General features: G+C 60.6%; 2 protein-coding genes across 2 annotated transcripts; one reads left to right on the top strand and one right to left on the bottom strand.

The window, feature by feature from the left end:
- Window positions 1-237: 237 nt before the first annotated feature.
- ELMOD3 (ELMO domain containing 3) lies at window positions 238-6,845 on the bottom strand. The gene is made up of 10 exons (XM_051640714.1): window positions 6,827-6,845; window positions 6,198-6,273; window positions 5,589-5,651; window positions 5,303-5,370; window positions 5,077-5,194; window positions 4,619-4,741; window positions 2,535-2,665; window positions 2,114-2,190; window positions 1,905-2,032; window positions 238-1,340 (listed from the first exon to the last, which is right to left on the bottom strand). The coding sequence occupies exons 2-10, from the start codon at window positions 6,268-6,270 to the stop codon at window positions 1,174-1,176; spliced, it is 948 nt and encodes a 315-aa protein (XP_051496674.1). The 5' UTR covers window positions 6,271-6,273; window positions 6,827-6,845; the 3' UTR covers window positions 238-1,173.
- A 166-nt stretch (window positions 6,846-7,011) lies between these two features.
- On the top strand, window positions 7,012-14,053 carry RETSAT (retinol saturase). The gene is given in 12 exon segments (XM_051640632.1): window positions 7,012-7,239; window positions 7,377-7,559; window positions 8,292-8,533; window positions 8,939-9,140; window positions 9,865-9,938; window positions 9,940-10,063; window positions 10,157-10,276; window positions 10,810-10,948; window positions 11,107-11,216; window positions 11,479-11,645; window positions 11,956-12,115; window positions 13,044-14,053. Coding segments are annotated over 12 exon segments (1,839 nt in total). The 5' UTR covers window positions 7,012-7,067; the 3' UTR covers window positions 13,190-14,053.
- Window positions 14,054-14,112: the final 59 nt, after the last annotated feature.

Consider the following 14,112-nt stretch of genomic DNA (forward strand, 5'->3'; position numbering starts at 1 on the left):
CATGACCCCCCAACCCCCACCCCAAAGCTATTTTTCTCCCCCCGCAGGTGCTTTTCTCCCCCCCCAAAGTGTTTTTCTCCCCACCCCCCCCCTCCTCCCACACCCCCACACGATGGATCCAACAAATCCAGCAGCAGGAGAGAGAAAAAACCCAACCCCGGGCTCCTTTTTTCCCATTTATTGGGATTTTTTTACCCATTTATTGGGATTTTTCGCCAATTAAAATTCACCAATTCATTGAGATTTTTTACCCTTTTATTACAATTTTTTACCCTTTTCTCGGGATTTTTACCCTTTCATTGGGATTTTTTATCCATTTATTGAGATTAGTCACCCATTTATTGGATTTTTTTGCCCATATATTAAAATTTTTCACCCATTTATTGGGATTTTTACCCATTTATTGGGATTTTTACCTGTTCATTGGAATTTTTTACCCATTTATCAGATTTTTTCACCCATTTGTTGGGATTTTCACCCCTTTATTGGGATTTTTCACCCACTTATTTGGATCTTTAACCCATTTTGGGAACATTTGGGGGGGGAGGCAGAGCAGCTGTTCTGGGGTTTGGATTTTATAAACGGGGGAAACTGAGGCATGGAGGGTTGGGAAGGTGGGAAATCCTGACCTGGCCCCCAGGAACCAGCAGCAAAGTCTTTTTTTCTCTCCCCATGGGGGTCCCCAAATCTGGGGGGGAGGGGCAAGACGTGTGTGTCCCCTGTGTCAGGGCTGTGCTCAGGCTCTTAGCCCATGATCCAGGAGCCCCATGACGGGATCCGGGAGCTCCATGATGGGATTCAGGAGCTCCAAGTGGGATCCAGGAGCCCCATAATGGGATCTGGGAGCAGGGACTGGGACCAGAGGGAGATTCCCAGCTGGAGACCAGTGGGTGACAGGCCCCCTGGCTCTGCCCACGTTCCCTCCTTCACCTGTGGAGATTCCCACTGGGAAAGGTACAATCCTGAGGGGAAGGACCAGGCCTCCCTTCCTGGGAACTCAGGGAAAAAGTCCAAAAGTCCCCACTCTGGAGCACCCCGTGCTCCTGGATCTCCTCAGATCCCTCTCCCCACCTCCCACCGCTCCACACCTGCCACCTGGACCTGAGATCCTCCAGGAATTCTTCAGGAGCCCTTTGGGAATCCTCTGGGAACTCCTTTGGGAATTGCTCCATCTCAGACCAGCTGGGCTTCTCCTTCCAGCTCACCCTGAAGGTCACACACACCAGTGAAGTCCATCTCCTGGGCGCCACTTCCGGAGCGTTGCTGAAGCCTCCGGCTCATGTAGATGTCCAGGGATTTCAGGAGCTGCTTTGGTTTCTTTTTGGTGGAGAATTCCAGTTCTGGGGTTGGGAGAAGGAAACAGGTGAGGAAGGAGTGGGGTTTGGGATGGAAGGGGATGGGTTTGGATCTGCTTATTCCTGGTTTCCCCACATGTCCCCTTGAAGACCTTCAAAGGTCTTTGCCAACCCAAACGATTCCGTGAGTCACCATCCCTGAAGGCATCTCAGGGATGTGGAGATGTGGTGCTGAGTGACATGGTTGAGTCACGGCGGGACACGGTTGGGTGGTGGGACATGGAATCATTTGGGTTGGAAAAGACCTTGGAGAACTTTGGGTTCAACTGTTGACCCAACACAGCCAAGGCCACCACCAAACCATGTCCGTCAGCACCACCTCTCCATGTACTGTAGGTACCTCCAGGGATAGGGCCTCCAGACCCTTCTCCTTGCTCTCCTTGAGGCTCTCTGGAGAACCTCAGTGGGGCCTTCTGGGTGTTAGAGCCCTGAGGTGGGCTCAGTGGGACACGGATGTGGTGAGAAGACACCAGGTTTGTCCTCTGGGCTTTGGGTTCTTTTCCTTGGCTGGGAAAGGAGGGAAGTCCAGGGGAATCCAGGGAGACACACCCTTGAGGACAAAGCCGGCGTCGGCGATGGTCCTGTGCTGTCCTCTCCAGAGCTGGAAGAGCTGCAGGAAGGTGGCAGCGTGGAGGTGGTTGAGCACAGGGATCACCTCCTGCCTGCGGTTGCACACCCTGATCCAGGGGAAACGGGGGCTCAGCTGAGACCCCAAAACCACCACCCCACCCCCAAGCCAGAGCTGCTCTGGATCCCACCTGGAGAGGTGTTCCTCCTTCAGGGCCTGCAGGACCATGCGGGTGATGTTCACTGACATGATGCAGAAGGGGAAACTCTGGAGGAGGAGTGTGTGGATCAGCTGGGAAGCCCCTCAAGCTGCAGGCAACAGACCCACAGCAGGAGCATCTCAGAGTGGTGGGGTTGGAAATGACCTCTGGAGATGCTGAACAAAACCAGAACAAGTACTGACCCCTGGGGACACCACAGGCCCCAGCTGGACCTTCCCACACCCAGGAGCTCTCACCGGAGCTCCTTGGGGACCTCCTTCCTCCCACCCAGCACTGCCAGAGGGGGCTGAGCAGCCAAAAAATATCCAGCCCTGAAGAGCAGGTTTGTTGTCCTTCCCTTTTTCCCAAAAATAGGAAAAAAGTGGAAGTGGGAGGAGAGGGAAGAACGTGCCTGGGTTTCGTGGTGGGACAACTTGAAGATCTCCTGAGCCAGAGGGAGCAGCTGGGGGTGAGTGAGGAGGAACAGGAGCTGCATCAGGCCCAGCATTCCCGTCCCACGCAGGTCAGTGCTGGGATCTGCACCTGGAAAGGGTGGCAAGAACCTTGGGAAGTGAGGAGGGACAACCTGAGGTCTCTGCCGTCCCCTGGGGGACACTTGGGGACACCTGCCCACCACCTTTGGCTGCTCCAGGAAGGCTTCACACGGGGGTGGAAATGCCAAGGGTGGGGGGACACCTGCCCCCCTCCTGATGGCGCTTTTCAGCTTCATTAAGACCCAGCTAATTAAACTCCAGCCAGGCCCCATGTGACAGTGTTAATGGCCTTGGTTTTGTCACCCAGCTCAGGCTGAAACAGAGAGGGTGACAAGTGACAAAGCCTCAACCAACCCTTCCTGAGATGGCTCATTAGCCATGGGGATGGACTGTTTAATGACCCAGGTAACCATGGCAACGGGTGTTGGTATCACCTGGTACCACCAGTGCAGGTGTTGGACTGGCTGGGACTGTCACTGGGGCAGCCAGGAGACCAGGAGAAAGCTGGAAGGGCTGGAGTGAACCAGAGGGAACTGAGGGGGTAACACCAGGGTGGGAGGGAGCGCTGGGGCTGAGGGGGCACCTGGAATCCTGGGGTCAGTTTTGGGGCAGAAAGGGGACATGGAGGGGCTGGAGGGTGTCCAGAGAAGGGCAACAGAGCTGGGGAAGGGGCTGGAGAACAAGAAGGCTCTGGAGAACTTGTGAGGAGCAGCTGAGGGAGCTGGGGGTGTCCAGCCTGGAGAGGAGGAGGCTGAGGGGAGACCTTCTGCTCTGCAACTGCCTGAGAGGAGGTTGGAGCCAGGGGGGGTCGGGCTGTGCTCCCCAGGAACAAGTGATGGGACAAGAGGAACCGGCCTCAGGTTGCCCAGGGGAGGTTCAGGTTGGATCTTGGGAGCCATTTCTCCATGGAAAGGGTTGTCAGGGCCTGGCCCAGGCTGCCCAGGGCAGGGGGGGAGTCCCCATCCCTGGAGGGGTTTCCAAGCCCTGGAGATGGTGCTGAGGGACATGGGCTGGTGGGGACTGGGCAGGGCTGGGTGAGCGGGTGGACTTGGTGATCTTTGGATGAGGTTGAGGAGATCATTCTAGATGGAGGTTGGAGATGAGGAGGGAATTCTTTGCTGTGAGGGTGGTGAGACCCTGGCCCAGGTTGCCCAGGGAAGCTGTGGCTGCCCCATCCCTGGCAGTGTTGAAGGGCAGGTTGGATGGGGCTTGGAGCAGCCTGGGCTGGTGGGAGGTGTCCCTGCCCATGCAGGGGGTGGGACTGGATGATTTTAAGGTCCCTCCAACCCAAAACACTCTGGGCTTGGATCATTCACTGATCTTCAAGGTCTTTTCCAACCCAAACTCTTCCATCATTCTATGACCAAAGGCACCCTGAAGGAGTCTACGGAGGATCCCAAACAGGGCAGGGCAGTGGCCACTTTGGAAAGAAGACCTGGACAGGCTGGATGAATGGGAACAGGAACCTCATGGAAGGTCTTACATCTGGGAAAACAATCCAGACTGGAATCTGCCCAGCTGGGGATCTCCAGAAAGGGACCAGGGGGTCCTGGTGGACAAGAAGCTCAGTACGAGGGAAGAGTTTGCTGCTGTGACCAAGAACTCCAGCAGGACACTGGGTGACACCACCAAGGGCACCATCAGCAGACAGAGAAGTCACCATCCTGCTCTGTCAGTGCTGGTGAGCCACCCCTGGAACACTGGGTCTAGTTTTGGTCCCTGACGTGCAAAAAAGATGAGAAAAGGGTCTGGAGAAAGGCCATGGAGATGATCCAAGGCCTGAGGGAAGGTTGGGAGAACCATTTGTCCAGCCTGGAGAAAAGGCAGCTCAGGGAAGTCCTCCCACCCTGTTCCAACATTTCAAAGGTGGCTCCAGAGAAGACAGAGACTGCCCTTTTACAAGGAGTCCCGTGGGATTCCAGGATCCCAACTCCAGACCAGGGATGGGGACCAGAAGGCCTGGCCCAGCAGAAGCTGCTGGGGACCTTTCCCTCTGGCTCACCTTGGAAGCCCAGCTCCTCCCAGTGGGGCCCATAGCGTGGGCAGCCCAGCCGGGAGCGCGTCAGCTGCTGGAAGATGGTCTGAAGGATCCTCAGGTGGACCTGCTGGCTGTCATCCAGGGGACCTGCCAGGGGACAGCACCCGTGGTCATGAACATCCCCCCTTGGCCATGAACATCCCCCCTTGGCCATGAACATCCCCCCTTGGCCACTAAAAGTCACTCTTTGTCATCCCTCGGCCATGAAAAATCACCCCCTGGTGGCTAAAATCACCCTCAGCAACTAGAAGTCACCCTGTGTCCCCCCTTCGTCCCTGTTCCTCAGGGTGACAACAGGGATGTCCCAGCCCCAAAGAGGAGTGAAGCCCTGGGGGTGTGGAGGTGTCAGGGGAGGGGACACTGCCATGTGGGGGACACACTGTCAGGCAGCAGGTGACACTCCAAGTGGGGGGGACACTCACAGGTGGCCATGGCCAGCACCAGCTCCCTCTCAGCCCGCAGGGGGGGCCGCAGACTGGGGGGGCTGCAGAGGCAGCTCAGCAGGGAGAGCAGCCCGTGTCCCCCCCCCTGCACCTTCTCCTGTGGGAGAAAACACCAGAAAAAAACCATCTGGGTGGGGGGGAAGAAATGGGGAGGGGGGAGCAGGGTGCTCCCCCCCAGTGACCGGAGGGAGGGGAGGGTCTGTACCCTGCACTGGCTCCTGAAGTGCTGCAGCGCCTCCGGAAAGGAGATGGGGGGCAACGGCCCCCCCAGCCCTGCGGGGGGGGGGCAGAGAGGGTGTTAAACCCTCCCCAAAGAACCAGCCCTGCCCCCCCCCTCCGTTCCAGCTCATTCCCACTCCCAAGAATGGAGGGAGGTGGGGGAAGGCAGCAGGTCTCCCACCCCCCTCCAGACACTTTTCCCAGCTCTTTCCCCCCCCCCAGACAGAAATGCACCCCCTCCAGTTTTCCCAGCACACCCCCCAGTTCCATACCCAGCTGGATCTCCTCCACAGCCGCCCATTCCTCCCGGGCTTCCTGCAGATCCTTGCTCAGCTCTGCCCAAGGAAACACACCCAGAGGTGTGCAAACTTCAGGGGGGGGGGTTACTGCCAACACCCCCCCCCACCAAGGGACATCCTGGAGTGGGATTTTCCCCCTTTCTCTGGATGGGACCCCCCCTCCCCCAAGAGGTTTCCTTCCAAACTTCCCAGCACCAGGAAAAACCAGGATGGACCCCAAGGAGCTGAGGGGAAAAGCTCCCCCTGAACCCAAACTTGTGTCCCAGAGCTGAGACCTGAGCGGGCACAGGGACAGACACAACTGCCACCTCCCCCCCAACCCAGAGCAGCCCCAGAAATCCAACCACACCCCAAAATCCTGGGGAATTCCCACAGGGATGAGTCCCCCCGCCCTCCATGGTGGGATCTTTGGGCTCCTTTTTCTGATGCCAGCTGGGGAATCCCAGAAGGCCAATTAATAGGGATGGAAATGGGGAAATAAAGTGATAGGATGGGGGGGGTGTTGGGGGGGGGGGGTGTTGGGGGCTGGACCCCCGGGGGCGGGGGGCACAGCGAGGGGAGGGGACCAGGCCCGACACGCACGGGGGGGGACTTGCCGGGCCGGGGAACGCGGCGGCTCCTCGGGCTGCTCCGGGGCGCCGGGAGCTCCGCTCATGGCCTGCGAGGGGAGCGGGGGCAGGGCCTGAGGGGGGGCCGGAACCCCCCCCGGAGGACACCGGGGCCCTCACGGACCTCTCGGCTGCCCCCCCGAGGCCTCAGCCCCCCCGAGCCCCCCCATCGCTCTGCCCTTTGACCCGCCGCCCTCTGACCCCCGCGCCCACCGGGAGGCGGTGGCGCCCGCGCGGTGCCTGCCGGGAGTCGTAGTGCGGGCCGCCATCACGTGACCGCAGCGCCCGCGGGGCGGACGGCGGCGCCGGGAGGTCAATCCGCGGGGAACGCGACCGCGCCGCGACGGGGTGGCCAGGGCTCCGTGCCGCCCCCCGCGTCCGGTACCGGAGCCCGGTGTCACCTCCCGGGGCCCGGTGTCACCTCCCAGGGCCCGGTACCGGAGCCCGGTGTCACCTCCCGGGGCCCGGTGTCACCTCCCAGGGCCCGGTACCGGAGCCCGGTGTCACCTCCCGGGGCCCGGTGTCACCTCCCAGGGCCCGGTACCGGAGCCCGGTGTCACCTCCCGGGGCCCGGTGTCACCTCCCAGTGCTCCCACTGCCCACCAGCAACTCCCGGCGCCCGGGGTGGCCTCAGCCCCCCGTGCCCGCTCCCACACCCCGAGCGAACCTCCAGCCCCGGCTCCCAGCCCCCCGCGCTCCAGACCAGCTCCCGGCGTCCCGCCCCCTCCCAGCCTCATCTCCCGGTGCCCGATCCCGGCTCCACGTGCCGCCCCCGGCCCCGCCCCCGGCCCCGCCGCCCCCGGGGGCGCTGCCCGCGATCGCACGGGCAGCCGGGGCCGTCGCCATGGGGCTGCTGGCGCTGCTCTTCCTCCTGCTGCTCCTCCTGCTCCTGCTCCTGCTCCTGGCCCGCGCTCGGGGGGGCTCGGGGGGCCCCAACCCCTTCGCCGCCGATGCCCGGCGCCCCCCGGCCCCGCTGGTCACCGACAAAGCTGCGCGCAGGACGGTCCTCAAGACAGGTACGGGGCTGCCGGGCGGGTCTGAGCCCCGAGAGACCCCCCAGCCCTGCCCCGCGCCGGGGGCACCCTCGGGGCGGCCCCCCCCGTGCCCCGGGGGTTCGCCGCACCCCACCGGAGCGTCCCGTGTGTCCCGCCAGTGTTCTCGCCGGAGAAGGTCCCGCCGGGGCTGGACGCCATCGTGGTGGGCAGCGGCATCGGGGGCCTGGGGGCTGCGGCGCTGCTGGCGCGGACGGGCCGGCGGGTGCTGGTGCTGGAGCAGCACGGCAGGCTGGGCGGCTGCTGCCACAGCTTCAGCGAGAGGGGCTTCGAGTTCGACAGCGGTACGGCCCCCCGGGACCCCCGGGGCAGCAAGTGTTGGGGGGGGGGTGATGCCCCTGCTTACACAAGCGGATTTTCTGCCCCAGCACCCCGGGCTCACACACCCTCCCGCTGCAGGGCCGGTGCTGCCCTCGCTGGAACACCAGGACTGGGAAACTCCCGGAATCCTGCTCAGTTCCCCTGAATTTCCCCAGGATCCACCGCAGATCCTACAAAATTCCTCACAATCCAGCTCAGATCCTATAAAATTTCTCATAGTCCAGCTCAAGTGCATCAGATTTCCCCATTATCCAGCTCAGATCCTAGAAAACTCCCCAGAATCCAGCTCAGACCCCACAAAATTCCCCAGAATCCAGCTCAGATCCTAGAAAACTCTCCATAATCCAGCTCAGATCCTACACAATTCCCCATAATCCAGCTCACATCCTGCAGAATTCCCTGTCCAGGGGATCTCAGGCCAAACACTTCCCATCAAGACAAAGTCCAGCCCTGATGTCCCTTGAGCCTGGCAGAATAAATAATTGACAGCACCAAAAAGGCTGGAAAAAGACCCAAATGAGGAATGGAATTCCCAACCCCTGCTGCAAACCCTCCCTTTTCCCTCCCACCTGGTGGATCTTTCCCAGTTTTTCCCTTTCTCCTGGTGGAGGAATCAAAGGAGGGTCCTGGTGTCCAATGAGGTGAAAAAAAAGGGGGGAATGGGATAAAATCCTCAAAAAAAGGCGTTTTCCCAGGTATCCACTACGTGGGGGAGATGCAAGAAGGTTCCATCAGCCACTTCGTGGTGGAGCAGTTGACCGAGGGTCAACTGGAGTGGGCTCCTCTCCCAGCTGTCTACGACGCTGTGGTCCTGGGGGATCCTGGCTCTGGTAGGACCTTCCGGCTCCGTGCTGGGAAGGAGGAATATTTTCAGGCCTTGAAGGAGCAATTTCCCGGGGAGGAAAAAGCCATCGAGGAGTTCCAGCAGCTGATGAAGGTCAAAGCAGGATATTTTGGGGGGGGGCTGTGGGGTCATTCCTGCAATAACAAGGGTATCGGCCCCGGCCAGCCCCCAAAGTGTGGGAAAACGTACCCAAAATTTCCCCTTTCTGTCCCAAAAAGCCTGGAGTTTGAACCCTGCAGGTGGTCATGGCCCCGTGGGATGTGGGACACTTTGCTGGGGGGGTCTGTGGTACCAGCAGCCCCACTCTTAGGGCTGGGGGAGACTTGGGATGGGGTCCCCAAAGGTGGTGGGGAGCTGGGATGTGGTCCTCAAAGGGAGCCTGGGCCTGGGATGGACCCTGAGGGATGGAGGACTGGTGACCCTGAGGGTGGTGGGGAGTTGGGATGGGGCCCTGAGGTGGGGCTGGGCCCCAGGATGAGGAGGCAGGTCCCCCCGCAGAGCCTGCGCCGGGGCCCGATGTGGATGGTCGTCCTGAAGATGGTCCCGCGCGCGGCGGCCGCGCTGCTCTGCCGCTCGGGGCTGCTGCCCCAGCTCAGCCCCTTCTGCCGCTGGGCCTCCCGCAGCCTGAAGGAGGTGGTGGATGGGCTCACCACCAACCACGAGCTCCGGGCTGTCCTCAGCTACCTCTTCCCCACCTATGGTAGGTAGCCATGAGGCTCTGGGGTACCATGGAGGTGAATCATGGGATGGGTCGGGTTGGAGGGACCTTCCAGATCACCCAGTCCCCCCCCTGCATGGGCAGGGACACCTCCCACCAGCCCAGGCTGCTCCAAGCCCCATCCAACCTGCCCTTCAACACTGCCAGGGATGGGGCAGCCACAGCTTCCCTGGGCAACCTGGGCCAGGCTCTCACCACCCTCACACTCCAGAATTCCCTCCTCATCTCCAACCTCCATCTAGAATAATCTCATCAATCTCATCCACAATCACCAAGTCCACCCGCTCACCCAGCCCTGCCCAGTCCCCACCAGCCCATGTCCCTCAGCACCATCTCCAGGGCTTGGAAACCCCTCCAGGGATGGGGACTCCCCCCTGCCCTGGGCAGCCTGGGCCAGGCCCTGACAACCCTTTCCATGGAGAAACTGTTCCCAAGATCCAACCTGAACCTCCCCTCGGCAACCTGAGGCCGGTTCCTCTTGTCCCATCACTTGTTCCTGGGGAGCAGAGCCCGACCCCCCCTGGCTCCAACCTCCTCTCAGGCAGCTGCAGAGCAGAAGGTCTCCCCTCAGCCTCCTCCTCTCCAGGCTGGACACCCCCAGCTCCCTCAGCTGCTCCTTGAACACTTCCAGGAAAGAATCCTCAAAAACTTGTGGATAGACCACACATTTGACACCAACTCACCCTCTGCTGCCCTTTTTTTCCAGGCGTGGTCCCCTCCAAGGCCAGTTTCTCCTTGCACAGCATCCTGGTCAACCACTTCCTCCATGGTGCCTGGTACCCCAAAGGGGGGGGCGGGGGAAATTGCCTTCCACATCATTCCCGTCATCCGGAGAACCGGAGGCGACGTGCTGGGGAAGGCGCCGGTGCAGAGGATCCTGCTGGATCCCCAGGGCAAAGCCTGTGGTGAGCAGTGGGTCCCCAGGGGCAGACGAGGCTTCCTGGTGTCACACGGAAACTGACGTGTCCCCCCGGCCTCTCTGTGTCTTCCCCCTCCAGGCGTCAGCGTCCAGAAAGGCCCAGACTTGGTGAACATCTTCGCTCCCATCGTCATTTCGGATGCTGGGATCTTCAACACCTACGAGCGGCTCCTCCCGAGGGAGGTGCAGGTGCAGCCCGGTAAGGCACGGGGGGCTGGGGGGCTGGGGGGTCATGAACCCCCTCCCGGGGCCGGGGCACAGCGCGGCTCCTGCTTGATCGGTTCTTTGGCAGCAGCAAAACGGGGCTTGAGTGGGTGGGAAGGGCTCAGTTGAGCGGGGAAGGGGCTGGGGTTGGGGGGGAAGGGGCAGGGGTTGGGGGGAAGGGGCTGGGGTTGGGGGGAAGGGGCAGGGGTTGGGGGGAAGGGGCTGGGGTGGGGGGGAAGGGGCAGGGGTTGGGGGGAAGGGGCAGGGGTGGGGGGGAAGGGGATGGGGTTGGGGGGAAGGGGCAGGGGTTGGGGGAAAGGGGCAGGGGTTGGGGGGAAGGGGCAGGGGTGGGGGGCAGCTGCTGTCCCACCCCTCGAGCACACATGGGACATTTTGAGATAAAGCTGCTTCACACGTGGAGACGGGGGCGAGGCAGGAGGGGTGGGGTCATCCTTGGAGGGACCAGCTCTCCTGAGCAGCCCAGCCCCACAATCCCAGTTTTTCCCCCTTCTTCCCTCTGCGGGGCAGAGGTGCAGGCTCAGCTCCGCCTGATGACACACGGCGAGGGGGGCTTCACTGTCTTCGTGGGTCTCAACGGCTCGAGGGAAGAGCTGGGCTTGGAGGCCACCAACTACTTCATGTACTCAGGGAGTGACCTGGATGGAATGTAAGTCCAACCTCCCACACTCTCTGTGAAGCGTAAGGAGATGAATTCCTGGGGGGTGACTCAGCAAATGCTCTTGGTGGATCTTCATGGGGCTGGAACAGGTGTTCAGGTGGAGGTTTTCACCAAGACCTGCCCCACACCCTCGTGTCTCTCTGCAGAACAAAGCGCTACCTGGCTTCTTCCAGAGAAGAAGCTGCCAAGAACATCCCTCTCCTGTTTGTCACCTCCCCGTCAGCCAAGGACCCCACCTGGGAAATGAGGCACCCAGGTAAAGGCTGAAGCCCAAGAGCTGCTTGAAGGTCCTGCTGGGTTTTGGGTTATCTGGTGCCTGCAAATGAGGAGCTTCTCCTAAAATAGCCATGGTCAAAGCTGCTGACCAGGTTGCTCATGGGAAGTGGTCTTCAAGATCACTGGAGGAAGGATATGGGAGTGCAAAGACCTGGGGACATCCCAGCAGGGAGGGCTGTGGAGGGAAATGGTGGCAGGAGAGTGGGCAGAGGGACAAGTGCCCCAACCCTGTCCTGCTGCAGGGAAATCCACGCTGGCTGTCGTCACCTTTGCCAAGTACGAGTGGTTTGAGGAGTGGAAGGACAAGAAGGTCCATAAGCGGGGAGATGATTACGAGGAGCTGAAGAAGACCTTTGTGGACACCATCATGCAGTCTGTCTTCAAGCTCTACCCTCGCATTGAGGACAGGGTGAGGACACCTGGGGCTTGGGGGGGTCGTCCAGCTCCTCTCCTGGTCCCATCTACCCCATCCTGCAAACGTAGCAGCCGGGTCCGGGTCTGCTGGATGTGAGGTCCAGTGCCTCATGCAGCCTCCTGACTACACAAGCTGCAAGGATGGGGATGTTGGTCCTCCAGGACCATCCTAGGACCAAGGCGGGCCAGAAGCACCACCCAAGGGTCTGCAAGCCAACCCGTCCCAGGGCAGGTGTCCCAGGACACCCCAGACCACCTTATCTACCCCCTGTAGACCACATTGTCCTCTTGTCACCCCCCCCCAGATCGAGTACCTCTCCGGCGGGACGCCCCTCACCAACCAGCACTACCTCGCCAGCCCCCGGGGGGAGTTCTATGGTGCCGACCATGGGCTGGCCAGGCTGCAGGCCATGGCCATGGCCACTGTGAGGGCACAGACCCCTGTCCCCAACCTCTACCTGACAGGTACTGTGGCCACCACCTTCTTGGATGAGGACAGGATGAGCAGGATGTGGGGGGAGAAGACCTTTGATCCCTCCATGAAATAAGGGCAGGAGCTGCTGGGTTGTTGAATCACGGGGAGGGTTGGGTTGGAAGGGACATTACAGACCACCTAGTCCCACCCCCTGCATGGGCAGGGACACCTCCCACCAGCCCAGGCTGCTCCAAGCCCCATCCAACCTGCCCTTCAACACTGCCAGGGATGGGGCAGCCACAGCTTCCCTGGGCAACCCAGGCCAGGGTCTCACCCTGGTACTGGAGGTACCTACTAGAGGTATCTGAAGGTACTTCAGGCACTGGAAGCTGCTCTAAGGTCTCCCTGGAGCCTTCTCTTCTCCAGGCTGAACACACCAACTCTCCCAGCCTGTCTCCAGAGCAGAGCTGCTCCAGCCCCATCTCTGTGGCCTCCTCTGGACTCTCTCCACCAGCTCCATGTCCTTGTGTTGGGGACCCCAGAGCTGGACCCAGCCCTGCAGGGGGGTCTCACCAGAGTGGAGCAGAGGGGACAATCCCCTTCCTTGACCTGCTGGTCATGCTCCTTGTGACAGCCCAGGTCACAGTTGGCTTCCTGGGCTGCTGTCTCTGCCATGATGGAGCATGTCCAGGGAGCTGTGTGGTCCCAGTGGGAGGAGGAAAGGGCTGGACCTTCTCCACCTCCTGGACATGATCTCCTTGCCCAGCGCTGAGTTACTTGAGTGGGGCAGGATGAGGCCCCTTCCCCCCTGGGAAGAAGGAAGGGGTCCAGCAGGGAAGCGTTTGGTGCCTCCAGACCACGTCTGGCACTAGAGGTGGTGAGAAGGTGATCCAAACCACAGAGGGTCAGGTGTGGATGGAGAGCACGAGGCTGCCCCCAGGGGACCACGGGCCACCCCCACCTCCTGCTCTCTTCCAGGGCAGGATCTGTGCCTGGGGGGCTTCACGGGAGCCCTGCAAGGGGCCCTCATCTGCGCCAGCACCGTCCTCAACCGCAACCTCTACATGGACGCGCTGCAGCTGAAGAAGAGCCTGAAGGCCACCAAAGCTGAGAAGAAGGACTAATGTGAGTCCTAGCACCAGCCAGGACCTCCCTCTGTCCCCCTGGCCCCCCGCATCACCCCAGTGCAAAGCTGCAGGGTTGGAGCCTTGGAAGACACCATTCCAGGTCCTGGCCCACTCACCTTGGACCTGACCCACCTCCAGCTCACCTCCTTCCACCCCAACATCCACCACTAGCAGGGAAAAGCCCACAATGATCCCTGACCATGCTCTTGAGGACAAATCCTTTCTCCCGGCGTAGGGAACATGGGCTCCTAAAGTTTCTTGGGGTTCCTAAAACTCCTCTGGTCTTCTAAAGCTTCTTGGGGCTCCTAAAGCTCCTCTGGTCTCCTAGAGTTCTTGGGGCTCCTAAAGCTCCTCTGGTCTGCTAAAGCTTCTTGGGGTTCCTAAAGCTCCTCTGGTCTCCTAAAGCTTCTTGGGGTTCCTAAAGCTCCTCTGGTCTCCTAAAGCTTCTTGGGGCTCCTAAAGCTCCTCTGGTCTCCTAGAGTTCTTGGGGCTCCTAAAGCTCCTCTGGTCTCCTAGAGTTCTTGGGGCTCCTAAAGCTCCTCTGGTCTCCTAGAGTTCTTGGGGTTCCTAAAGCTCCTCTGGTCTCCTAGAGCTTCTTGGGGTTCCTAAAGCTCTGGTCTTCTAAAGCTTCTTGGGGCTCCTAAAGCTCCTCTGGTCTCCTAATGCTTCTTGGGGCTCCCAAAGCTTCTTCGGGCTCCTAAAGCTCATCTTAACCAAGGTGCCCAGGGGAGGCTCCTGGAGATGGAGCAGCTTTGCTGCCAGAGCTGTGCCAGGATGGGAGAAGCTCAGGAACAGGATCCAAGCTTAGGGGGATGGGAAGCGCGTGAGACCGGAAAGAAATAAAATTCATCATCATCATCATCATCATCTTGTGATGGTGCCTCGTGATGTGGGGTCAGCAGGGCTGGGGGCAGGGTGGC

Source organism: Apus apus, chromosome 26, assembly GCF_020740795.1.
Source record: "Apus apus isolate bApuApu2 chromosome 26, bApuApu2.pri.cur, whole genome shotgun sequence".
In the NCBI taxonomy this organism is placed as follows: Eukaryota; Metazoa; Chordata; class Aves; order Apodiformes; family Apodidae; genus Apus; species Apus apus.